The sequence below is a fragment of the Dreissena polymorpha genome, chromosome 12, assembly GCF_020536995.1.
Source record: "Dreissena polymorpha isolate Duluth1 chromosome 12, UMN_Dpol_1.0, whole genome shotgun sequence".
Taxonomy (NCBI): domain Eukaryota; kingdom Metazoa; phylum Mollusca; class Bivalvia; order Myida; family Dreissenidae; genus Dreissena; species Dreissena polymorpha.
The window spans coordinates 60,229,987-60,257,660 of record NC_068366.1 but is presented as its reverse complement, the minus strand read 5'-3'; the positions used below and the strand labels follow the sequence as shown (position 1 = coordinate 60,257,660).

At 35.4% G+C, this 27,674-nt stretch overlaps 1 protein-coding gene and 1 pseudogene across 20 annotated transcripts in view; both read right to left on the bottom strand.

The window, feature by feature from the left end:
• The window catches only part of LOC127852654 (phosphonoacetaldehyde hydrolase-like), a 28,967-nt pseudogene extending 15,440 nt beyond the window's left edge, over positions 1–13,527 (bottom strand).
• LOC127853319 (MORC family CW-type zinc finger protein 3-like) overlaps positions 1–27,674 on the bottom strand; it is a 382,815-nt gene that overhangs the window by 41,726 nt on the left and 313,415 nt on the right. For 17 of the 20 annotated variants that reach the window (XM_052387759.1, XM_052387758.1, XM_052387746.1 and 14 more), the window contains 3 exons: positions 26,927–27,139; positions 24,016–24,077; positions 16,484–23,219 (listed from right to left, as the gene is read on the bottom strand). In XM_052387759.1, coding sequence (XP_052243719.1) covers positions 22,247–23,219; positions 24,016–24,077; positions 26,927–27,139 — 1,248 coding nt within the window. In that variant the 3' untranslated portion in view covers positions 16,484–22,246. Of the gene's footprint in view, positions 1–16,483; positions 23,220–24,015; positions 24,078–26,926; positions 27,140–27,674 lie in introns of those variants that run through there. The other 3 variants (XM_052387760.1, XM_052387749.1, XR_008036565.1) reach the window with 2 other exon arrangements.

Sequence of the window (27,674 nt, the reverse complement as noted above, 5' to 3'; positions counted from 1 at the left end):
ACGATTCTGGCCTGATTTTCTTTGCAGACTTTGAAAAGGCTTTCGATTCACTAGACCATTCGTTTATGTTCTCTTGCTTAGAAAATATGAATTTCGGTGAAAGTCTAATTAAATGGATAAACTATTTTACACCGATATTAACAGTATAATTATTAACAATTGCTTTTTCTCAAACAGTTTTAACATCGAACGAGGGGTAAGACAAGGATGTCCACTTTCATCCTCGCTATTTATTATATGCATCGAGTATCTATCACACTATAGCCAATCAAATATACATATAATGGGAATATCGCTAGAACCCGACGAATAAATTAAACAGTCCCCTATTTGCTGACGATGCAACTTATTTTTTAATAACAGTAGTGACTCATTCGATAATCTTATAGAATCGCTAACCCCTTTTGGAAAGGCATCTGGTCTTAAACTAAACAAAAATAAATGCACTGTGCTACGAGTAGGTAAATATCAACAAAGTACTATTCATCTTAAAAAAGAAATGAAATTCAACTGGACATCAGATGAAGCAACAACGTAAGGAATAACCTTTACAAACAATGAAAATGAAACAATTCTAAAAAACATATTGCCTAAATTACAAAAATTAAAAATTAAAATAAAATCATGGCAGCATCGTACGCTTACACTAATCGGAAAAAACACCGTGTTGAAAACGTTTGCACTCCCTAAATTAATTTATACACTAACAGTTCTCCCAAACCCACCAAATGATATTATTGAAGATATGAAATCAGAAATATTTAATTTCATATGGGACGGTAAACCTGATAAAATTTAGCGAACTCAATTAATTAAATCAGTAGAATATGGAGGTATCAGACTAACGGATATAGATTCATTCCTGAATGCAATCAAATGCAGTTGGGTCAAAAGATATTTAGATAACACCAATACGAGTAAATGGAAATTATTCTACCAGAAAATCCTTAAAGCTTATGTTGACGCCTCACTTTTTGAATGTAATATCGACAACAATGTCTTAGACGAAATTTCAACCAAAAACATATTTCAATCGAATGTTCTATCGGCATGGTGTAAAGTTACTCATAATTTAGAAACTACAATAAAAAGTAAAATCATTCTATGGAACAATAAAGACATAACTACCAATAATAAAACGTTTTTCTAAAAAATGGGTTCGAACGAAACATAAAATATGTAGATCAATTATACGACTACAGAATAAACGACTTCTATTCTTTTGATAACTTATGCTACATATTCGGAATACCTACAAGTAATTTCCTGATGTACTACACATTGATCAAAAGTATACCCATACATATTAAAACTGTTACCAATACAAATAACACACCATGTACTAAAAAAACTTTCGTAGAAAACATAATTGCACAAACATTTTTTTTATACACTTCAAATTTAAAACCATGCCGAAATCTCTAAAGCTCAAACTAAATGGCAAAACCTTCTTGGGGAAAAAGAATATAATTGGAAAAAAATATTTGTCATGCCATATAAATCAACTGCATTCAGAATACCTAGACTTTTCAATACACGTATGCTTGATACATTAACATATATATGCTCAGGTGTTATACATACAAAAGCTGATGTAACATTTAACAAATATTTACCTGTCCTAATTCACTTATTTGCTGCACCACAAACTACATGTGTATGCTATGTATCTGTTAGTAGCGTATAACAAAACGTATATTGTAGTGTAAAATTTAACAGCCACTTACAATTCTTAATTCATTTATTTGCTGCATGTTGTTACCTCATTGTAGCATATAGCAAAACCTCTATTTTGTGTTCGACATTTATTCTCTCCACAGAGGAGCAATTATAAGTGTGCTTATATAACTACCGTTTTCTATTCGAAAATAGTTTATACGCAATTCTTAACAAAAGGGCCTATCATGTTGCGTATTAGCAAATATTGTATGCTAATTATATCTGTATCTTGTAAAACTTGTTTTGTGTGCGACATATATGCTCTCTTAAGATGAATATGACTATGTTAACTGATAGCTGTACTGCATTTGGCTTACACATAGTGTAGGTGTATTTTTAACTACAAGTCATATTATGCTGTGGAAATTATAGTTTTCCAGCATTTCATTACCATAAATTGACCCCTTAATTTGGCGTAGGTGTAAAACTATTTCAATTCTCTTATTTGAAAATATTTGCTGTTCATCATTGAAAAACGATGTATGCTTACTTATATTTTGCATTGTATACTGCATTTTGTTAAGATCTGTGTATTAACATATATAGTCTTAACCATGTCCATTCTCTTTTTTGAACATATGTTCTTCTAATCATTGAAAAAGGATACATGCTTACTTATATTTTTCATTGTATACTGCATTTCTGTTAAGATCTATTTCCTAACATATATAGTTGTACATCCTTTAGATGCATATTCTTGCACGAATTCTTTCTAAAACCATATCCCTGGCTCGGCGATGCCTAGCTTTCATATACACACTATAATGTGTATCTTCTTAACTTTCTCTCTTTTCTTGTGCTTTATCATAAACCCTACCCAAACTGTCATATGTGACAGATACCTAGGTGACCTCAGCTATCATGTAAAAATATACTCATGCACTATAACCGTAAATTTGACAACGTTTCAGTCCTTTCTTATCCTCATTAGCCCAATTACATAATGAAAAAGCATAACTTATATCCAATAAACGTTGTCATGTCATGTTAAAGAATACGAACTGCATTCCCTTTGTTGTATACACATGTGTTTCGTCCTTTGTATTTTTGTAGATATCTTATCGTTAATATCGGTGAAGTACAATATTGCATCGACTAATAACCAAGCTACATTAATCGAACATCAGTCATTTTCGTATGTGAAAAGCACTAACTCGGAAACCAATAAGAGGCTGTCATCTCAATTGATTCGCATATTTTTCGTGATGTCATGTGGTCTCTATTTACAAATAATCTTATCACGAGCCGGAGACATACATCCTAACCCTGGCCCAACATTGTCAGAAACACGCAATACTTCTTACTCAAGTTCGAGCTCTTCTGAGAGTAGTCTTGTTAATTCCGCGCGAAACATGTTTTCGTTTGTCCACTATAACGTACAAAGTATTGCAAACAAAACTGATCTTCTTTACTCAAGTTTGAATTCATTTGATGTCATAGCGTTTTCCGAAACATGACTTAGTAGTGGACGCTTTCGAGTGATATCTGTTTCCATGGTTATCACTCACCGATCCGAAAGGATAGACCGCTTGATCCGCACGGTGGGGTAGCAATATATTTACATGAAACACTAACATACACACGTGGACATGATCTTGAACCAAACGGACTTGAATGTGTATGGATTGAAATAAAATTATGCAATAAAAAAACCAATATTATTTGGAGTAGTCTACCGCCCACCAAACTCCGATACGTCATACATGAACTTAATAGAAACTTCTTTTGGATTAGCGGCTGACACTGGCATACACGTTTCTTAACCAAAACATACGTTTTAACTGTCCAGTTTTTGGTATAGTTAACCACAATAAACCAGTGCGCAAAACATTTAATAGACATATATGGCGTTATGACCAAGGTAACTATGATAAATTGCGAACATTAATCGCAGGCATGCAATGGGAACAGCTTGTAGATGCGGATATTAATATATATACACAAAATGTCCACGCACGCTATATATGATGCTGCTTTAAAGTCTATTCCGAATAAAATTGTTTGCATTAGAACAGGTGATGCCCCGTGGATGAATCATGTGATAAAGTCAACAATACGTAAACGAAAACGGTTGTATCACAAAGCCAACATTTCTAACTCCTGTACTCATTGGGGACACTTTCGAACTGTTCGTAATCAAGTTGTTTCTCTCGTCCGAGATGCCAAAACACAATATTTTGAAAATCTTAGCAACAAATTAAAATCATCTAATGTCAAGTCAAAAGATTGGTGGAAACTATTGCGAAATTTTATTTCTCCCCAAGAACATAAAACAATATTATCACTACGTGACGATAGAACAAACGATCTTATCAATGATGAAACAGATAAGGCCAATATGCTCAATGAATACTTTGCATCTCAATCCCATATTAACGATAATATCCGTGGTGTTCGCCCCTTTCCGTTACTCGTATCGTACGGCATTTAAAAATATTGTAAAGTTTAATCATTTCTTGATGGATTTAAATGAAATTTAAAATAAACACAATGTAAGGTACTGTTTATAAAAATACCAATAAATGTTTTTAAAACATTGAAAATAAACAAATGTAGGCCCTTTCCGAACACCGAAAGCCCTTTCCGCGGAAAGGGGCTCTTTCCGCTATTCAGTTCATACCCTGTTTCTGATGTCTTGTCCCCACTCCTCGCATTATTTGCTTCTTTCTTGTTGTTTTAGCTTGACAATAAACTGACCCAACATTATGTTGCTAATTGTTAACAGCCAGTGTCACCAGTACTTGTTTAATTTGTGCAGTTAGTCATGGCACTTGAATTGCATTTATATTGTTGTATAATAAAGACAATACTTAATCGTAAGACACATTGTTGAAAATGTGCAAGTTGTGGTGTACGTACTTATAGTGTACATTTTTAACAGTCTTAAAACATTTTTGATAGATATAGAAGATTTTTTTATTTACATTTTGAAAAAAACAACAGTGGAACATTTGTCTTCAATTTTTAGCTTTGAAACTCCAGATTCACGCTAAATTGTTTATCAGATCGACACCTTTCTCAGCAATTTCCTGAAACTCTTTAAAGCAATAAACAGTGGGTGCATAATCGTATTTGTTTTTATCTCATGAAATCTCAAAGGCTTTGTTTATATTTCAAAAGTGATATCAAGTTATTTTAAAATTCACTGTAAGTTCAACATTTTAAAGGTGTCAATTTTTTTTTCTACCTGGACTATTTTTACATTATTTGCAATTATGTACACAATGTATTATCCGTCCTATTGAAATTATGAAATGCATGTACTTCCAAAAATATATTAAAATACATTTATCAAAATGCATAATTTTCACATCCCCACAATGCGATATCTTTAGAAATGTTCCTGAAAAATAAATTTTTGCTAAATGTGAGACTGAAGAACTCGAGAACAAAATGTATTATCAATTTTTTATGTCCCCCACCACTATAGTGGGGACATATTGTTTTTGCCCTGTCTGTTGGATGCTTGGTTTGTTTGTTTGTATGTTTGTTTGTTTGCCCCAACTTTAACATTTTTCCATAGCTTTTGCAATATTGAAGATAGCAACTTCATTTTTGGCATGCATGTGTATCTCATGGAGCTGCACATTTTGAGTGGCAAAAGGTCAAGGTCATCCTTCAAGATCAAAGGTCAAATATATAGCTTCAAAGCGGCGCAGTAGGGGACATAGTGTTTATGACAAACACATATATTGTTTATGTTTGTTTTGCCTAGAAAGATGTCCGTGCATACTTCAAAGAATTACATGTGTGTGAAAAAATATTTGACTTTTTTATTGCTTGTATTCTATACAACCAGTTTGTTCTTAACCTTTTGAAAAAGAAAACCAATTTCCGGTGTGCTTTGGAATTCAATATCAATACACCGCTTTCACATTAATATAAATACAAAATTGTTCGTGGCCTAAATTAGTGTTTACTGAATTTAATGACGTTCATTGAAGGTGATTATGAACGTACAGACGTTAATTGAAGGTAATTATGAACGTACATTGTTTAAGTTCTCACTGACTTATAATCACCTTTTTCAAGAAGTATTTTATCATTTTCACTTAATTGTTTACAATCATAGCTAATAAAAATATTCTTGCCCTAATACAATGCATTCAAAGTAAGCATTTGTTAAATTTCATCCTATCACACTTGTGACACATTTCTTTGTGGAAAGATGTGGATTTGGACTGTAGGTATTACCCTGTTAGCGGTGAATTAGTTTCGATGAAAACGGTATTTACTTAGGGGATTCGATTGTGTCTAAGGGTGCTTATGATTTCAAGTTAAAAGACTCTCTCGAAATTAAAAATATTGATCTAAGCCATGTAAATAGCGCCTTCAAATTGATGATGAGGATTTACTCCACTAAATATTGGCGGAATTTCAAATGTTGTATCTTGTCTTATATCTCTCGGACATGACTATATGAGTCGTGTTATGAGAAAACTGGGCATAACGCATGTGCGTAAAGTGTCGTCCCAGACTAGCCTGTGCAGTCCGCACAGGCTAATCAAGGACGACACTTTCCGCTTTTATGGTTCTTTTAGTTTCAAGGAAGTCAGAAAATCAAGTTTAGACGGAAAGTGTCGTCTGATTCGCCTGTGCGGACTGCATTATGCCAAGTTTTCTCAGAATGCGACTCATATTTAAGATGCTCCTTCCAGCCTTGATCAGGAACAACTCAGTAGCCTGTGTATTGATCAGGTCCAGTGTTCACAAAGCTGCTCAGGGATATCTTAACTTAAGATGGACTTTCAATCATAAGCGAAATTATATACAATGTTTTAAGAGACATTCAAAACAAATATTCAAGATTTAAATCATTAATATTGGATTGGGTGAAATAATTTACATGAGTAATGTGAACATTGAAAATAATAAATAACATTAATGAAAGTGTTGCATGAAAAAACACCACAATTCAAACTTTGTTGGAAAACTGATACCTCAATAAGATATCTGTATTTCTGGCAGCGGTCATTTGTTTGTGTGATAGACATGCTGTCGGGGTAAATTAATCACAATTTAAAAAAAATTAATTTGACTGGCTAGCAATTTATTTACCAAGGTAATAAGATAATTGGCTATAATGGGGTGACAATTTGGTCTGGAAAGATTTATTATTCATTTAGAAAAGTCGATAGTTTCCACAATTTGTAATTTGAATTACATACCAAGATACCGAGAAAGGCTCTTTATAGGCCAGTTATCAGCTATAGAGCTCTTTATAAACGATCAGCCACCTGACACATTCCAATTTACGAAAGTAATAACATTTATCTTGGCAATTTTAAATGGGCATGCATGTATATTCATATTAACAACAGATAGCGGCGATCTTTTGTATTTACGGGTGCTAACAACGCAATAGTAGAAGGTTAAGCTTGTTTATATTCACAATTCTCAATTTATAAAACGTTGAACATGAGTTCACCAATTACTACAGGTATATTATAGACAACCCCCAAAATGCTGTATAATCGCTAAAACCCGAATTTAAAAAACAACTAAATATAACAAGAAATATCTTTTTAAAAGGTAGTCGGTGTAAATGCTGACTTTAAAATAAAGTTCGCAATTTTCGTTTCTAAATAATTAAATTGAAAACAAAGGTTGAACTATTGTGTGTGTTTTTTCACTTGTTAGTCGCATATTCACCGCATGAAATGTGTGTTATCATTGTCAAACCACACATTAGTGTAACCAGATAAAAATTATACTACAGGAGTGCACATCATATGTGTCCTCACATGCTTTATTATGAGCATATTTATTCACAATCGAAATATATCGTATGTTAATATTTGATTTACACGCAGTTTTCTTTCGACACATTTAAATCACACTTTCACAGCCGCGTCATGCGCAAACAGGTCTTATGCGTTTCGGCCAGCGTATCCTAAGCCCAACATGTGCATTTGCGCAGTCTGGTCAGAGGTGATGCTGTTCGCTATAAAATCACTCAATGTGTTATTGTCTCATTATGTAACTCCTGTCTAGACTTATTGAGCTATATATATGATGGGCGCATATGGAATAAGACCCATTTTCGCATGACGAGGGTCATTAAAATTCTCATTGAAAATTGTAAATGGCACATTTTAGCACAATGCTTTTTGATACAAAATTGATTTCAAAATAGCAAACTTGTAAATAAGGGCAGCCTATCCAGGCGTTCAGGAACGATTTCCAGAGTACGGCAAACATTGTGGTTGGATAATTAAACGATTTTCCTCTTATCGTGACACTATACTATTTCGGTAATGCTTGCTTTCAAATCTTGAAAGCAAAATGTGCTTATCGATAGTCAATTATATATTCCCCGGACTATTTAGTGAACGAGTACTGACCCTGAAATTCTGCTAGATGGATTTTAACGCGTAATTGTAACTGGGCCACAATTTGTGTCGTTTGAACATACAGAGAGTAGTTCCTTACACTGAACAGTGCTACATCCTTTGCGCTGAGCCCAGACACAGTGATGTAGCCTAAGTTCAGAGGTTTCATCTCGAATCAGCCTATGAAATATTCGAAAATATCCGTGCGTGTCTGAAGGCGTTACGTTAAAGTCATTTAAGGTGAAAATCTGGGTAAAACAGCTACGTTGAAAAAGCGCATTAGTGCTACATACCTATGTTTAGGTCAGAGTTGTTGACACCGTGTGAACTGCTAGGGTAACAAGTAATGCATAAACAACAAAGTACGGGTCAACAGGGCTGTCTTTATGACTACCTAATTCGTGAGTAAAAAGTATTGCTCGCAGATTTATTTTTTATTTATTTTAATCAATTACCTTATTGTATATTTTGAATTTGTATATGGTGTCAAAAAGCAAAAGTTTTGTACAGGGTATTTTCATCATGAAATTATATTCTTAGTGAGATATGTATTCGATATTCCAACAATATTCATTTAATATGATGGTGATTGCAAATTGTCTTTATATTCAATTCTCATTACTATTTTCATTATACTTTCTATGCTTTCAGAAAGTCAAAAAGGGCCATGTTGTTGGTATTTTGTCTAAGTTATCTCTATAAAATAAATAGGATGATAAAAAGTGCATACATATCTCGACCCGTGCGTTATGACACACTTTTTGTAAATTTGAATGGCGTGTGATCATGTCAAACTTGCGATCAGTTTTGAAAAATGAGTTGCGTCTTAAATTATGCAATAGCGAACAACTTCAGTGTCTTCCTTTTAATACGGACCATTGTCAAACAAATGATACAATTACAACGTCTGAGTAGTATCATATAGCCACACAAATAGTATCAACGGTAACAACAAGAAACATCTAACGAATGAAATAGACAGTACATATTTATGTTACATAAACATTTGACCAACATAGGAACTGTATAACACCATAAAACAAAAAATCAAAACTGACGCAAAAACACCTAATCGGTATTTGCCATGGGGATACCCCGCGAGCAAGACGAGAAATCATATCGGCGCAAACTTCCGGTAACTCCGCAATTGAATCAATGACGTAATGCGCATCAGTTTTACGCAGTAGGTCACGTGCATGCTCGAGTCTCGTTTTCATGTCTTCGGGATCTATCCGCGCCTCGTGTTCGAGGCTATCAAAGTCCATGTAATTTGAATATCTGGCCACGCATACGCCCCAGCAGCCGGCATCGAGTGCCTCCCCCACCCCGCTGACGGTGTCGTCGACCTGGAATTACAATTGTGTGCGTATTTCAAAGTTTATGAGGTCCTTCCACGCGTAAAGCTTCAATTTGTTAGGGCCTGGAGTGTGTCCTACAACTCCTACCCAATTAACTTACTTGACTCACGAAAGTTAGTACTTATTTTGAATTATAGCTGCAATGTCACGCTATTTGCTGTATTTCAACATTTTTAATTGTGGTTTGATCTTATGCTGTGGGATGAAGCCCTTGCATCCGGACGATATCCTAACTGTCCGGTATGTTGACCACCAAGCAAGCTCGCACGCTGCCGGTTACAGGGTTTAAACCCTGGTCGCCTTGGTGAGAAGCGCGTTTACCAACCACTGCGCTAGCCGGACAGCCCAATAATTATATTGACCACATCGTTATTCGTTTATTTCATACTGACGTTCTCAAAAGTTAACTTGACCTGGTAAATGTAAACATTTATGAATACTCCATAAACATAAGGTGATGTATACTGACTCCGTACCAATATTATCATAGCGTCCGAGGTCAGTAAAAGGCAGTGATAACACCAATAACAGGACTAAAGTGTGATCAACATATCTTTGATGACATTATCTTGTATATTTTACATGACGGCTTTTGAAGGCTCAATCTGACAAATATATCAATGGCTGGATACGAATTATTACTGGCGTCACAATGACAAATACACGGTCATCACTTAATTTTGCTAAACCAATTCAAAACTTGTATTCAATACGATATAAGAAAAAATCATTATTGATCAAACACTGAAAAATGCGCGGTAAGTATGCAGGCTAGACCAATTAAAACGAGTACGCTGTATGGTGTAAATTTAAAAAAATACACAAGCCTCACCCGACCCTGCTTTACCAATAAAAATGAGTATTCTGCCAATCGTGATACATCGACTATCTCCGGAATCTTCCATAAGATAGACTGATTTATGGAATAAATCGTCTGCTGATCCAGAGCGATATTCTGCATAAGTTAAAGAAATACAATTCATCACGTTCTCAGGTTAAACAAATGAAGAACGAGTGTGCTGTGCGGGAGAAAATCAAGAAAATACATGATTACCGCGTGACTCGGCCTGGCCTATGACAACGATTAGTCTGCGCGAGGTATTAATGAGCATCGATTTGGAAAACTCGGACTTTATGCATGTGCGTACAGTGCCGTCCCAGTTTAATTTGTGCAGTTTGCACAGGCTAATCGGGGACGACACTGTCCGCTTAAACTGAATTTTAACTGATAATAGACTTTTTTTAAATAAAAATACAATTAAAGAGGAAAGTGTCGTCCCTGATTAGCCTGTGTGGACTGCATAGGCTTATCTGGAACGACACTTTACGCACATCCATTAAACCCAGTTTTTCCAGAACGTGGCTCTAAACAAGATATTTACCTTTACGACGGCCTGTATGGGCGTTATGTCGAGTATATCTTAGTTCCGGTAGACCATCAACGGCCTCGGAGGGGCAACGTGGACCGCCTCGTCTCCTGAAGAAAGAAGCGGGAATACTTTATGAGCCCGTTTTACACAGTTTGAATATGCTGCGGACACTTCGACCTAAATTTTCCGACATCACATTAGCATATTACATATCCACACTTTTTAGACCGATTGCGCATGTTTTGGATACGGTGAGCAAAATATGTAACGTCTATTGACTCAGTTTTATGCGCATACTTATACCCATTTTCCCTCCGACGTAAATATGAAACCAAATATAATACCTTTAATGCAAATATTATCTACAGCAACATGCTTTGAACCAAGTATATGCCATTTAATAAACAAATTTAAGGAGCATCTTCGTCACAACGGCTGTGTATGGAACGCCAATGCTGCCTTCTGATAGCACTGGTCTTTATGTTATGTGCATTTACTAAGTTGTGTTGTGTAAACTACATTTTGTCATGTAGAAACATCATTTGGTTCTGTATATTTGTCATAATGCTATGTGCATTTGCAATGTCGTTTTGTACTAACGATATTTTGTTAGGTGCATACATAATATCGTTCTGTGCATTTGTCATTATGTTGTGTGCATTTACTAACTCGTTCTGTATTAACGACATTTAATTTTGTGCATACATCATTTCGTTCTGTGGATTTGCCAATATGTTGTGTGCATTTACTAACTCGTTCTGTATTAACGACATTTCTGGTTTGAATCCCTGCTTGATCGCCTCCTTCAACAGGATGTCCACCATGGACCGGGTAAAACCGGTCGCACTGCCGATCTTCATGCCTGTCAACGGAGAAAAAATAGCCGCATTCTGGGAAACTGGGCATAATGTATGTGTGTAAAGTGTCGTCCCTGATTGGCCTGCGCAGTTCGCAGACGCTAATAGGGGACGACAATTTTCACTTTAATAGAATTTTTCATTTAAAGAAAGACTCTTCTAAACGAAAATCCAGTTTAGGCAGGAAGGTTTGTCCCTTATTATGGGAGGACATTTTACGCACATGCCTCAAGCCCAGTTTTCACGGAACAATGTTAAAAAAATAAACAACAACAATAACAACAAATAAATACATCGTAATACACACTAATTAGAAAGGACATATGATATGGTAGTTATTACATTTAAAAACGATATGTGCACTCCAGAAAAATTACCTCTATTAACAAATCTGAGGAAGAACATTATTATGTTGTACATTTAACTATATATTTATATACAATAAGTAGAAAAAAACCCAGCTGTTATTGTTTATGTTTGGAAATAATGAAATAATCAGAAAAAATGCAATTTATAAAAGAACACAAGCGGACAAAATACCCCCCCCCCCCCAAAATATAATCTATACACTGTCTTATTTTTTAAATATATTCGACTAAATAATGTAACAAATAAACAAAATGAAAATTACTATTCGTAAAGGTTGGTACTTCGCAATTAGACTACATGTTTGCTATGAGGTGAGGGACTGGGGCTGCAGAAAAAGAGTGTGTGTCGGCATTACTCCCTAACGCTTTTATACGACTCACGAAAATTTTGAATTTTCAATTAAAGCTGCGATGTCCAATTATTTTTTGCTAACAGATAGTTACTCGATTTATTATTTATTTTTACGGATAGACATCCGATGTTTACAGATAGATATCGATTTTGGTGTTGTTCATCGGAGGAAACAAGCGCAAGCGGAGGAAAAAATTGCGTTGGTGGGCAAGCCTGCATCACTGTTTTGCGTCGAACAATGTAACAAAGACGAGTTCAAGTCTTTCTACATTTTTGTGCAGATGGGATGATGATGGGGGCAGGCAGGATGGTGGTTGGAATGTCGGACTCACCGAATTCCTTTTTCATAGCGTTCATTGCCTCCACTGTACCAGGGATGAGGGTGGTGTACTTGTGAAGACAAGTCAGCTGTAGAGGCACTAAGTCCCGGAACATGTTGTCAACGTCTCCTGCGCATGCACAGACACACACACACATTAATATTTGTAAACCTATTTCAGTTAAAACCAGTTAAAAAGTATCTTTCAGTTTTCACTCATTTACTTTTAAAGATTCTGTTATCCCCGCGATACAATTCTCAAAACATCGCAAAAACATCACTAAACAGCACTTTTAAACAGACAACTGATACATTATTTTAATATTCCTATCACATTAAATTGCATCATAAGTTTTTCTCGCGTAACTATCATCGATGAACGTAGAAAATACCATCTGTGGTATCATTAGTTCATATTATAATGTAGGGATTTGTTTTAATTAGTAAAGATCTTGTAATTTTTATTTGTCAAGATTTTGGAAACCCCAACTCATCTTCAGGCACAAACAAATCTTACTGATTTAAATCTTTTCGTTATCACTCACTATCAACCCTCTGAATGGCACTTCCATATGTACATACAAAGGCTTATATCAGAATTGTGCGTACCAACACATAAATCGTTCCAAAGTTGTGGAGATCCGGATTTCAAAATGCACACTTGAAAATTATGAAATTCAATATAAACTACCCCCTCTTACCCTGATTCGGGTCCTTCCAGCGTTCTTGGACTTCCGGTATCTCTGAACTCGCCTTAAAGTGCAGGTCCTTTCTTAGTCCCATCGGGAGTCGAGCTTCCTTCATCGATATGGGGACCTGCAGCGGTCGACATGGGCCAAAAGCGGTCAACATTTGCAAAAAAGAGTGCGCACCGATTAGTCCCGTAGTGTCAAAGAAACGCTATACACGAACATAGTTTACAACGTATTATTTAAGGTTGATTCAATTCAAAACCTGTTTTGCATACGCTTCGGTTGATTGGTTGAATTAATTTTAAGTAAGAACTTCTGGTAGCCTGATCTTCAATGGTCAATCTAGAAGCATAACGTATTTGAGTAAACTTGGTTTCCAAAGATGAGAGTTGGTTTCGAAACAAATACCTTCAAATCGTAGGGCGAACACTATACATGTATCTACTACGTAACCAAGAAATAAGTAATAAATGCATTCAAAGACAGAGGCGGTAAACGCCTCGAAGTGATGGTAAATAGTGAACACATTCGTTTTTATTACAGCTCAATAAGACTTATATTGTGAAAACCGGGCTTAATGCATGTACCATAAGTGCCGTGCCACATTAGCCTGTGCAGTGTTCACATGCAAATCTTGGACGACACTTTCCGCCTAAACTGGATTTTGGCTAAGAAAAGACTATCTTTAAACAGAAAATTTCATAAAATCGTAAAGTGTCGTCCCTGGTTAGCCTGTGCGGAGTTCACGTGCTAATCTGTGACGACACTTTACGCACATGCGTTAAGCCCAGTTTTCCAAGAACGCAGTTCTAGTGAACACATACGTCTTGATAACAACTAAAGTTTATATTTCCTCCGTATCCAGTGATTATATTATATAAATATCACTATCAATATAGGGTTGTGAACTGTATTATAAAACCTAGAATGGTGATGTAAACCGCGACGTAAGTGTTTAAAATACATGTATGTTTAACCCATTTATGCCTAGTGGACTCTCCCATCCTTCTAAATTGGATCAATTTATTTCCAAAATGAGGGATGTCTAGTATATTTATTTCTATATTAAGAATATTTCTTACGGAAATTCCTTTAAGCAAACAGCGCAGACCCTGATGAGACGCCGCATCATGCTGTTTGTAAAGGCCTTTTTCTAGACGCTAGGCATAAATGGGTTAATAACACTTCTAAGCTGATATCGGCCTGATACAAAGGTGACTAATTATTTTTTATCCGGTGAGTATGCGTTGATATTAGTTAATGTTTGCAGGTATGTACTATTACTCGGAATCAGCCATCAGGATGCACATCAATCAAGAAAGAGTCTGTCAAGTTTCACAGGGATTCGGTCATTCATTGAAGGTTCATTGATGCAAAGGCAGCCCAGGAAAAAGAATGGCGCACCAAGTTCATTGATTAAAGGCTTGATGAAACTAGATGAATTTCAAATGGAAACAAGCGATGTGTTTGTGAAACACTATGTCCCCATATATTTGACATTTGACCTTGAAGGATGACCTTGGCCTTGACCTTTCACCATTCAAAATGTGCAGCTCCATGAGATACACATTCATGCCCAATATCAAGTTGCTATCTTCAATATTGCAAAAGTGCACATTAAATGAGCGATTTTGACCCATATATTTGACCTTGAAGGATGAACTTTCACCACTCAGAATGTGCAGCTTCATGAGATACACATGCATGCCAAATATGACGTTGCTATCCTCAATATTGCAAAAGTTGTGGCGAATGTTAAGTTTGCACAAACCAACAAACAAACAAACAAATCAACAGACAGGGCAAAAAAAACATGTCCCCCACTTTAGTGGTTGGGGACATAACAATGGAGAAACTTTTTTGAACTGCTTTGTATGGCTAATAATGCTAAGCCCTTTACTGATTTTGAAGGATTGTGTAAAATTCAAATTGACAATGGCCTAAGTTTAGGTGACACATATCTGAATGACAAGGCTTGTGTTGAATTCATTGGCCACATTGCAGGATGTTGTTTGATGACCTGAAAACAAGTCCCCATTCTTAAGCATATACTGTGATGTATGTACTGACAATTCAAATTCTGAGAAGCAGGTCTTAATAGTGAAAGTACTTGATGACTTTTATCCCAGAATTTGTTACCTTAAACTGAAAGACCCCCCCCCCCCCCAGTACCAAAGCTGACGGCATTGTCACTGCCATCAACTTGGCCTATGATGAATCTAAAATGCAGGATTATAAACAAAAAACTGTTAGGTTTTTCTCTGATGCAGCATAAGTGATGATGGGGCATAAACAATGTGAAGTTCAGCAAATAAAAAATCAGGGATCTGCTCCATAGATCTTGGCTGTCTAGTGCTTAGCTCACAGGTTAGAACTGTCATTAAAATACATTTTTAAGGGCGAATATTTAGACAATGTTGTTGAAGTTCTTACCAGTGTTTACTATTTCTACAGGGGTTCAGCTAAAAGAAACAGGGAAGCGGAGGAAATAGCTGATCTTATAGATACACACTTTACAAAGCCGGAGCAATGCAATGGAACACGTTGGATGGACCACAAGCTGAGGGAAATATAAAAACTCGTCACGAACTGGAAAATCCTTGTCATGCATATGAGTTACAGCCAGGACGATAGAAAAGCTGGCCAATATCGCGCAAAAGCACAAGGAATCCTTAAAAATGATGCAATTAAAATTTATTTGGTTCATTCATTTTATGAAAGACTTGTTAACTGAAATAGCCAAGGTTTCACTTCATTTTCAGAAAGAAGATCTAACCCTGTCAAGTGAAGTTACTAAACTGCAAACATCTTACGAATTGTTGCGTCACCAGGCTGAAAATGATGGTGAAAGTCTGCAGGACTTTAAAATCAAACTAAATGGGGACCAGTGTGAAGATGAAACTTTGAATTTTTTTATTAATTTTGAGACACTTGACAATAAAAAAGAGACGACTCGTGCAGTTAGTTATTGATTGTACAAGGTGTGCACTCAGTACACGGACAATGGTACCTCTGCAAGCAATGAGCAATATTTGAAGCAGAAGGCCATTCGTTGGCAGGCAATCAGACTGAAATGTGCGAACACTGGAGAACAGAAAAACGTTACACAAAATATATTCTGTATTGATCTACAGTTTTAATTATCATATAAAACGAAATATATACACATCTTCAAATTTGGGAACAAAACTATAATAAACAGGTATGAACAAATCAGCAGATTTTGCAAGATGAAATAATCTTAAAATTAAACAAAGGGGCCAAAGTCCCTTGTAAGTTCGCCTGAGACAAAAAAAGAAACTGTAATCATCGGATGCGTTTTTTTATTGTGTTATAAATATGACTTTCGACCAATCTTTTTAACCTCTTATTACACATATTTCATGCTGGCAGTTATTATTTGATCAAGTTTGCATCGGACCATTTCCAAAGAACTCTTTTATGTATTATCAAAAGAACAAATATTATCAGAAGCAGCATGATAATTAGGTAAAAACAAGATCTATTACTTGTTCACAACCTTTAGAAAAAGTCACACAAGAAAAATGCCAAAGCCCCTGGCAGTAATGTTTTGAAACAATTGGAGCCGTTTTTGACTCTTTTTACAAAGATATTAATAGGACAAAACAATTTCCTTAGCCAGTTTCAGGTTGATTGGACAACAAATCTGTTTTCCAAAGTATTCTAAATCTATCTCAAGTTGATGTCCTGACTAGTTTTTAACTCCACATTAGCAAGTATTGGACTAAGCCAAGATTTTATGTTGACAAAATTTAATCTAAATACATTAAGTTCTGACTAACTTGTATGAAAATTGACCAATAATTTGATCTCTAGAGATATCACAAACACTTTAACAATGGCGACTTAACAGACAATATAAAAAGCTTAATGATAGGAGAAACAATGAGAATTCTAGTGTGTTCACAAGGTTTGACTATAGCCATAAACTTTTCGCCCCCTCTGGCTGCTATGTTTTTCAATGGACCTGTACCAATATCCAACACAAACGAGTTATTATCATGTCATTAGAAAATGGATTTTGGGCAAGTTGCATAACGTTTGGACCTAGTTTTTTTACTCCACATGACCCGGTTTTGATCTTGGTGACATATCATTTGGAAAAATGAATCGGATCAGGTTTATGAAGTTTGGGCAATACATTTTGCCTTTAGAGCGTTCACAATGTGAAAGTAGATGACACACAGTGAACAAAGGACAAAAGGTGATCACAAAAGCTCATCATGAGCATGGTACGCTCAGAAGAGCGAAAAACAAAACTAAGTTTGAACCAAATTACATTTATATACCGTACTATCTAAAATAAAATGTTTAACTTCATACACTGGTATGCAAACAACTGTAAACTAAAATGGTATATAATTACAAATATGGATACATCCCTGAAAATACTTGAAAAAGTTTGCATGTTTTCAAACTGTTCACTTTACTTTGCACACAGAAACTAGACCTTATATTATTTCTAATCCAACAATATAACCAAGTGTTATGATCTTTAAGAAGAACTTTGATTGTCAGGCAGTAAAGAAACTAAGCACAACCTCAACATAAAGATAATTTATGTTCAATACATTTGTGATCATTTTAAAATTATGATTTTTTAGGATTTTATTATTATGTAGCAAAATATGTACAAAGAAATACTACTGGTATCATAAGAGTATAAACATCCTTTAATGTCCATGAAATTCATAGTATTTATTAAAACTTTCAACAAAAAGCTACATTTCAATTTAAGAGAGATATAATTAGACCACAACAAAGTGAAAAGATGTTCATTGGATTTGCAGCACCTAAAAATCTTTACAAGAAATAAAAGTATATTTTATTATTTGGCCAAACATGTACATTTTACCCAGCTCTTGATGTATTTCACCTAAGAGGTTTTTTTTAAATGAAATTCGGTTTGCCCTATTTATTTACAATATAAGAGTTTATTTTTCAAAAAACAATTAATGACATAAAAAGGCAGCATTAAGCTATTTGGTTGTGTCTTAAATGAAAATGTTATTTAAATATTGACAAATAATTGTTCTCATTCTGTGCTTTTCGAAGACAAAATCTGTCCAAAAACTGATCAAATTGTTGAGGCCTGTACACAATACAAGTGATTATTGTAACTGTTAACACAACATACAACTCTTCATTTTATGCAATTACAAACTGTATAATGTACTTTTTATAGTAAACAAATACTTAATAAAATTTACCCCTCACTCCCTCAAAAAAATTCAAGAACGCAAACACAAAGCAAGAAGTAGACCCACCGAGGTGATCAAAATACTGACCTATGCATCAAAAACACAGCAGTCCAGATATGTGTCTTGCGCAGTTAATTATTCTTAAATGAGATCATACTCATAAAGCCCTGCATACTTGACTATAATAAATAGATACTGTCATAAACAGAATGACCCATTATTTGAATTCATAATACTGCAGCTTTCCCCAACACAAGCGAGTTTCATATGATTAAAGTGTGTGCAAGCAAAACTCGACATAAATACTCAAATCGGTACCCGAAACTCTCCCCTCCCCCATTTTTTAATTTCTAAATCTGTTTCAGACACTATAGACTTAAAGCAGAAGATCAGAACTAAAACAATTTTTACGATTAATAAAAAAGATGTAAGCGTTTGATTCAATTATGTAATGTTATTATATAAGCAAATTATGCATTTTTTCCAATTTGTCTTTGGTTTTTACCATTTGGCCTTCAAGAGTGGAGTCTACTGAATGTTGCAATATGATTTAATAATCCAGATATAACATTTACCTCTTTTGATATGCTGGCCATACCTAAACTGTGCAAATATGGGAAGGATTGGATGGAACAAGTAAATCCTTAACTTCCACACAGTCAAGTTGTCTCCTCACACACATGAGGTAACAACTCTGAAATGCTTATCACCCTTTACCACTCAGAGAGGCACTTTTACACGTTCAAAGTCTCTCAGAAAATCAAATTCAATTATAGACCATTCTTACTAGTTTCGTGATTTAAAGGCTACATTTCCAACCTAAGATACTGATGAGCAGCAAACAGCATAAAACCTGAATTTCCTGCGTGTTACTCGCATGCTGTTCTGGTTTTATGCTCTTTGCATATTTTCACTTTGCCTCTAAGTAGACTTGATTACAGTCTTAAATTAAATAGGACTTTTTAAGGGACAACAAATGCGTGAAAATATGTACATGTAAGTGGTAGAGGGTTAAGCCCTTTTTTTCACAGAGACTGCCTCAAATGCAGTCAGTCTGCATTCTGTGTCAAAACATGTGAGACAATCAAGGGTCTTACTTCATATAATAATTGATTAGAAAAACATTCACAAATCAAAATCATGATTTCAAACTACGTCAGAAGAAAGCGATCAAATGAATGAACATAATTTAACATTTACTGACAGTACAACACAGTAAGAGCATGACTATTTGTTATGACAAATGTTTAATATGATACAACTATGTCATGCCAATTCCCCATCAATTTAGCATCGATGTATGCTGTTTGTGATAAAAAAAGACAGAAATATTAATTTACACAACCAATAGTTATGTCCAAGTTGGAATCAATTTGACATAGAAAGATTGAGGTAAAGAAGTTTTGATATCAATGGTTCTTCTCATGAAAATGGTAATGAACACATAATAACTACACAATACAAGTGGCATATTTTGACTAGAAAAACAAGATATGTGTTTGTCAGAAACACTATGTCCCCTACTGCGCCGTTTTGAAGCTATATATTTGACCTTTGACCTTGAAGGATGACCTTGACCTTTCACCACTCAAAAAGTGCAGCTCTATGAGATACATATGCATGCCAAATATGAAGTTGCTATCTTCCATATTGCAAAAGTTATGGCAAATGTTAAAGTTGGAGCAAACAAACAAACAAACAAACAAACAAACAAACAAACAAACAAACAAACAAACAAACAAACAAACAAACCTACCAACCAACCAACCAACCAACCAACCTACCAACAGACAGGGCAAACACAATATGTCCCCCACTATATTCATTATTGGTGGGGGACATTAAAACTGATACACAACAATAATTATTAACAGGTAAAAACTGTTTTCAAAACAAAAACAAACCACTTTTATTGTAACAATGCAGCCCACCTGGCAGCTGTATTCCCAGCAGTGATAGTTTTGGCTTTGAAGTGGTGACCGTGACCTAGTGCTGACTGATAAATGCCTTTCGCACACTGCTTAAGAGAGTTAATACAGAGGAGGAATTTTTTGTCATAAAAAATCAATTCAAATGCACACCATGTTCCATGAAAATTATGCAAAGGTATAAGATACATGCAGCGGACAGAAAAATGAAAGTTACAACATTATTTGACCTTCTAAAGTGATCATGACCTTGAGCTTTGTGCCCTGTGCACATCATCTTAATGACCTTAACATTTAATCCAAGCTTCATAGAATTCTTAATATAGGGTTTAAGAGATATGGATCAGATAAGAAACACGGAGCCTAAAACATTTTGAAATTTTATCATGACCTTGATATTGAGCCAGTAAGACCAAGCGCAACTATTCAATGACCAATACACTTGCGCAAATTTTCCTGAAAAGGAGATACTGGAAAGTGAAGTGGACGGACAGATGGAGGCTGGGAAAAGAGTATTCCTGTAACCTCCTGCATCTTCGTGGGGCATGACCAAACTCATAAAACACATCAATATTTTCAAAGCATACATGTTTTTGTCTTAATAAAGCTTTGGTTATGGATGCCCCTCTTAACATGGCAAGAACATGATATTGTTTTAATCATAAAAAAATGGTTTACTCTTTCAACAAAAAACTTCACCAATATAAATGGATGTAGACATGATTTACCATCTTTCTTTTCTATAACAGTGTGCATCTTAACTAGTGGAAGAGACTCATTTTGGCATCAACAATACAGATATTTACAACCCTGACTCACAAAAGAACATGATCATTTAAAATGGAGATGCACACTAATTGTTTGCTCTCTTCTCAAATCAGGTATGCCTACTTAGTCGTTTTTTTTCCTATATAAACCCCTGTTCAAATTTACAAAATCTTGCTTATTGCAAAATTGTGGTAAGGGAATTAACAACCCACCATTCTGTAACACATTGTGCACAACAAATGTAGAATCTCTAGGCTGTTATTAACCCTTTCCCACTCGAGGCAAAGTGAAAATGGCTTTTACAACCTGCATAAAACCAGAACAGCATGCGAGTAACTCAAGTTTTATGCTGTTCGCTGCTCATCAGTATCTAAGGGTTTGAAATGAAGCTTTAAAAACTTAAGCTTATTAATCAAGGTATCTAATTAAATTGAACTTTCTTAGGGACTACACATGCGTCAAAATACATATCTAAGCGGTAAAAGGTTAACTAACCAACCAACTAACAACATACAGTGACATATCCATGTACAAGAAATTTCCTACTTTCTATTCTCACCAGATATTATTGAAGATTTTGTTTCATGTCAACTTGGCACAAGTCTGGAAAAAACTCAAAACATCCCTTCTTGACGGTACATACAATCAACAGGACAGATGAGCAGTACAACAAATACAATTATGGATAAAATTAAGACTTTGACACATTACTTTTATGGATAAAACTTTGCAATGCATTGGTCTAACTTCATCAGTTATGTTGACTGCACATACAGTTTTGTGAAATCTTTTAAATACAAGTCTTTTTCATACTAGCTCGCTTTGAACACTTTTTTGAAATGGAACAGAATAGGCATATATAAGATGACCCAAAAACATCATTCTAATTTGAACAATGAAAGGGCTACACATAGCGTATACATTTGTATATAGCCTGTATATCTGCCTCCAATAAAGTCCATTACAATAAACCGTAAGCCAATGAGGTCCACTCAGTCTTTGATGAGGCCAGTGTCTCATTGGCTTGGATGAACTCCAGGATAACCTTCTCAATGTTTTCAGGCTCACCATAGTCAAAATCAGAGACTATAATTTTGAGAAGTTGACAGATGTTATTTCTCAAACTTGTTAAGTTGTTCTTTGTTTCATCCAACTCTCTTGCTTTTTCAAGCAGGGCTTGTGTCTGTTCCACTGCGCTGAGTTTTAACAAGTCAACTTCTTCTGGGCTGGCAAATTTCACAACAGTTGGCACAGTCTGAACACAACTGTCTGCAAATGCCTTCTTAACTTCTGTCTTTACTTCATTTTTACATGCAGCCAAAATCTCTGTGTCAGGTTTTACATCTTGTATCTCTGTGTATTCATTTGATTCATGTTCAGCACCAAGTTTGTCATCTTCTGAAATCTTCGCATTTGATAAATTTTCATCATCTTTGTCACTGATCACGCTGTCAGTGATTGCGTCACATGTAGCACCCTCAGCGTCGGTATTCGCAGTTTCAGATTCAGCATTCACATCACTAGAATCTGGACTGACAGTTTTCTCCGTATCTTTTGATGCGTTGTCTTTCGACTTAGAAATCTCATCTCCAACCTCCATGGCTTTATTTTTATTTCTCCTTGAACCAGGCGGAAAAGATTTCATAGCGGATTTCAATTTCGGAGCACCAAGTGTACTTTTTCCAGTAGAACTTCTGGATGTTGACTGTACAGGCGATGCAGGAAAATCTGGTGCCACTTGTGGCGACTTTGTCTCTGTCTCTGGTAGCTGAGATTCCGGTGGAAAGTCTCCATCTTCATTTTCATCAAAGGTCAGGTCAATAACCGTTGTGTCGTCTGGGTCGGGAAGAGGGACATCTTCTGTTTTTATTCTCGTAAACCTCGTGTTGCTACCATCTTTCAATGTGCTCTTTCTTTTGATTGCTTTTGATGAACTAAAATATAGTAAGATCTGCTTTTGATTTCTATCAACTAAAGGAAGTAGAGCCTATTTATATACCAGAAGTGTGTTCGAGCATTGGAGAAAACACTCCATTTCAACATTGTTTGTATTATAAGAATTGTTCACTCTAAACAGTAAAAATAATTCTTTATAATCATTTTCTGAAAGCATTCAAAACAAAAGAAAGTTTTTTTTATTTGAAAACTGGGATTCTTGTGAAATTATTCATGTTTAAAGTAATCAAAATTTCGTTTTTTTTAACAAGGCAAACCAGCATCGCCACAAAAAGTAAAACCAAATATTTAATCTCTAAACCCACGATTGTTATTAATATTTCAATAATTGAAGAAGCAAGTGCTTCAAAGTTGCAAAAATGATCAATGCCTAGTTGGGAATTTTTTTAAATGGTTAGTATTCATTTGGGACAGGATTTCAGTTTTCCTAAGTTCAGTTTTGACAGTTTTTACTGCCATCATCATAAGAAATACTTGAGTCTTGCTCAGGGAAATCTTGGTATAATGCATGATACATAAAGTGAAGTCCCAGACAAGCTTGTGCAGTCTGCACAGGCTAATAAGGGACGACACATTCACCCTTAACTGTTTCTTTCCTGGTTTTCCTTTTAACGAAAAATACCATAAAAGCGGAAATGTCGACCCTGATTAGCCTGTGCAGACTACACAAGCTAATATGGGACAGTACTTAACGCACACATTCTTTTAATCCTGTTTAACAAACGCAGGGCTCATTTGTTATTCTGCATAACAAGTTTATACAAGGAGAGTTACCTGCTGGAGGACACAGTGGAGCTGCTCTGTCCTGCAATCACCTGCACCTTCTCAACTAGACTCTGAAAAAGAAACATACTTAACTAGACTCTGAAATAGGATCACACTCAACTAGACTCTAAAATAGGAACACACTCAACTAAACTCTAAAATAGGAACAGACCCAACTGGACTGTGAAATAGGAACACACTCAACTAGACTCTGAAATAGGAACAGACACAACAAGACACTGAAATAGGAACACACTCAATTAGACTCTTAAATTGGAACAGACTCAACTAGATTCTGAAATAGAAACAGACTTAACTAGGCTCTGACATAGGAACACACTCAACTAGACTCTAAAATAGGAACACACGCAACTAGTCTGTGAAATAGGGAAATATTCAACTTGATTCTAAAATAGGAACACATACAACTAGACTCTGAAAACGGCACAGACACAACTAGACTCTAAAATAGGAAAAGACTCAACTAGACCTTGAAATAGGAACAAACTCAACTAGACTCTAAAATAGAAACAAACTCAACATGACTCTGAAATAGGAACACACTCAACTAGACTCTGAAATAGAAAAAGACTCAAAGAGACTCTGAAAAAAGAACACACTCAAATAGACTCTGAAATAGAAACATACTCAACTAGACTCTGAAATAGGAACAGACTCAACTAGACTCTGAAATAGGAACACATTCAACAAGACTCTGAAATAGGTAGACACTCAACTAGACTCTAAAATAGGAACAGCTCAACTTGACTCTGAAATAAATATACACTCAACTAGACTCTGAAATATGAACACACTCAACTAGACTCTGATATAGGAACAAACCCAACTACACTTTGAAATAGGAACACACTCAACTAGATCTGGAAGAGGAACAGACTCAACTTGACTCTGAAATTAGAACACACTCAACTAGACACTGAAATATAAACAAACTTATCTAGACTCTGAAATATGAACACACTCAACTAGACTCTGAAATTGAATTACACTTAAATAGGCTATGAAATAGGAACAGACTCAACTAGACTCTAAAATAGGAAACAATTCATATAGTTTCTGAAATATGAACACACTCAACAAGACTCTGAAATAGGAACATACTCAACTTGACACTGCAATATGAACACACGCAACTAGATTCAGAAATAAGAACACACTTAACTAGACTTTGAAATAGAACACACTAAACTAGACTCTGAAATAGGAACACACTCAACTAGACTCTGAAATAGGAACACACTCAACTAGGCTCTACAATAGGAACACATTAAACTAGACTCTGAAATAGGAACACACTCAACTAGACTCTGAAATTGGAACACACTCCACTAGATCTGAAAGTTGAACAGACTCAACTTGACTCTAAAATAGGTACACTATCATCTAGACTCTGAAATAGGAACACACTCAACTAGACTCTGAAATAGGAACAGCTCAACTTGACTTTGAAATAACTATACACTCAATTAAACTCTTAAATATGAACAAACTCATCTAGACTCTGAAATATGAACACACTCAACTAGACTCTGAAATAGAAACACACTCTAATAGACTTTAAAATAGGAACACACTCAACTTGACTCTGAAATAGGAACAAAATCATATAGACTCTGAAATAGGAACTCACCCAACGACTCTGAAATAGTAACACACTCAACTAGACTGTGAAATACGAACACACTCAACTAGACTGTGAAATAGGAACACACTCAACTAGACTCTAAAATAGGAACACACTCAACTGGTCTCTGAAATAGGAACACACTCAACTAGACTCTGACATAGGAACACTCAACTAGACTCTGAAATAGGAAATCGTTGACTTTTTGACAAAGATAAAACGACCTATGACATTTTATTTTTAATGCTGAGTAATCAAAAGTGCACATGCACATCTAAATGTCATACAAACTATGTATGAAAGATTGAATGTTGTATGTTAAACATTTTGAATACTTTGTCGGACTGACAAACGGACGGAGGGAGGGGACAGGCAGACACACACACACATAATACTATCTCAGCCCAGCCTAGCTTAACCAACACAGACCACACCAGAAAGACAAAAACATGTGTTCATATGGAACAGATGCTGCCACATTCGAATTTGTTTTAAAACTTTGCTTAAGTTACACAAAAAGTTGTTTATGACCAATTTGAGTTTTAATCTATAAGTGCGAACTTGAAACTTTAGGTAATGAGATGGGTGAAACATTATGCACTCCTTTGAGGTAATTTTTAGCAAGGTTTAATGTTGCATTATACATGAAAAAAAAGTTACAGCCTGGACAACCCTTCTTATGGCAAAATTTTACCTTTGAATTCTAATTGAGACCTTGACCTTTGAGATAGGGAGGCAGGTTATACAAATTAAATCCTGTCTAATCATGGAGCTCATCAGTGGTGGGTTACTTTGAAATTGCATTTTGAATGACAAAGTTGCAGTGCTAAAAGCTTTTTTATTTGAAAATTTGACCTTTGACCTGTAAGTGCGACATTGCCTTTAAAGAATGGAGATTGGTGTAATAAGCAAGAAGTCTTCACATGATATAACTAACATTTGTGCCATGTATTTTCAAAAAGAATTTTCAAGTTGTCTTATGGCCAAATTAATCATTTTACCTCTAAGTGAGACCTTCAACTTTGAGCCAATGAGAGGATTGTAACACCACACACGTCGTCTTGTGATGGTGGTCATTTGTGATTATTTAGTTAGTAACTTCAAAATCCCTCCATATATAGCAAAGTCATGGGAGAGACAGGAATATTCAGTCTGTTGTATGGCCAAATTTGACCACTGGCCTATTCACCTTTTCTTTTGAGGTAGGGAGACAGGTGTTAGCATATTATAACAAATGATTGTTGACAGGTACTACAGCCGCAATGTCTCGGGTACCTTGCTCTGTAAGGTGGTGATCCCTAGAGACTTGGCCGTCCTCAGCATGGCCTGGGACTGCTCTTCCTTGAGCCTCTTCTGTGCCTCCAGCTCCTGGATGGTCTGCTCTCTCAGGGTCTGCTCCATCACTAACTCCTGCAGCTTCTTTTCCGCCTCCTTCAGGTCAGCCGTTGTCAATTTCCTGTCCGTGCAGTCCTGGCTTGAGGAGACCTCATATAAACAGGAGTCTTTACAGTTTAGTTAAAGATTAAAATAATTTCCCAATTTACGGAATTTCAACAACAAAAACCTCTTCAAAGAACACTTAGCATTAAGTATGTAACTTAAGTGGGACAAAGGTTTTCTCCATAAAGATAACTAGCAAGGCAAGTGACTTCAAAAGATAACATCTCAAACTTCGTAAAAAAATGAAATATTGACCACTTAAACTCTTGTTACAGTTGAGGCTTGATTGGTTGAATATTAAAGGTTGAAATTCCTCGACCATAATTACCAATCAATTATTTGTTTTAAGAATAAATAATAGACTGAGAACCAAGAAAAACACATTAATCATGTGAATATGTGTAGACTTAAAATACTATTTATGTCATAAATAAAAAGTTCTAAATGATCAATTGTGTAGTAAGCGTCGTTTATTTCCATGTCATATTAAATTGTATTATACCATACACACATGAAAGTTAAAACAATATTCTTTATTTTTAGTCTTTTAGAATTGGTTAGTTAATATAGGCCCAGATTGTGA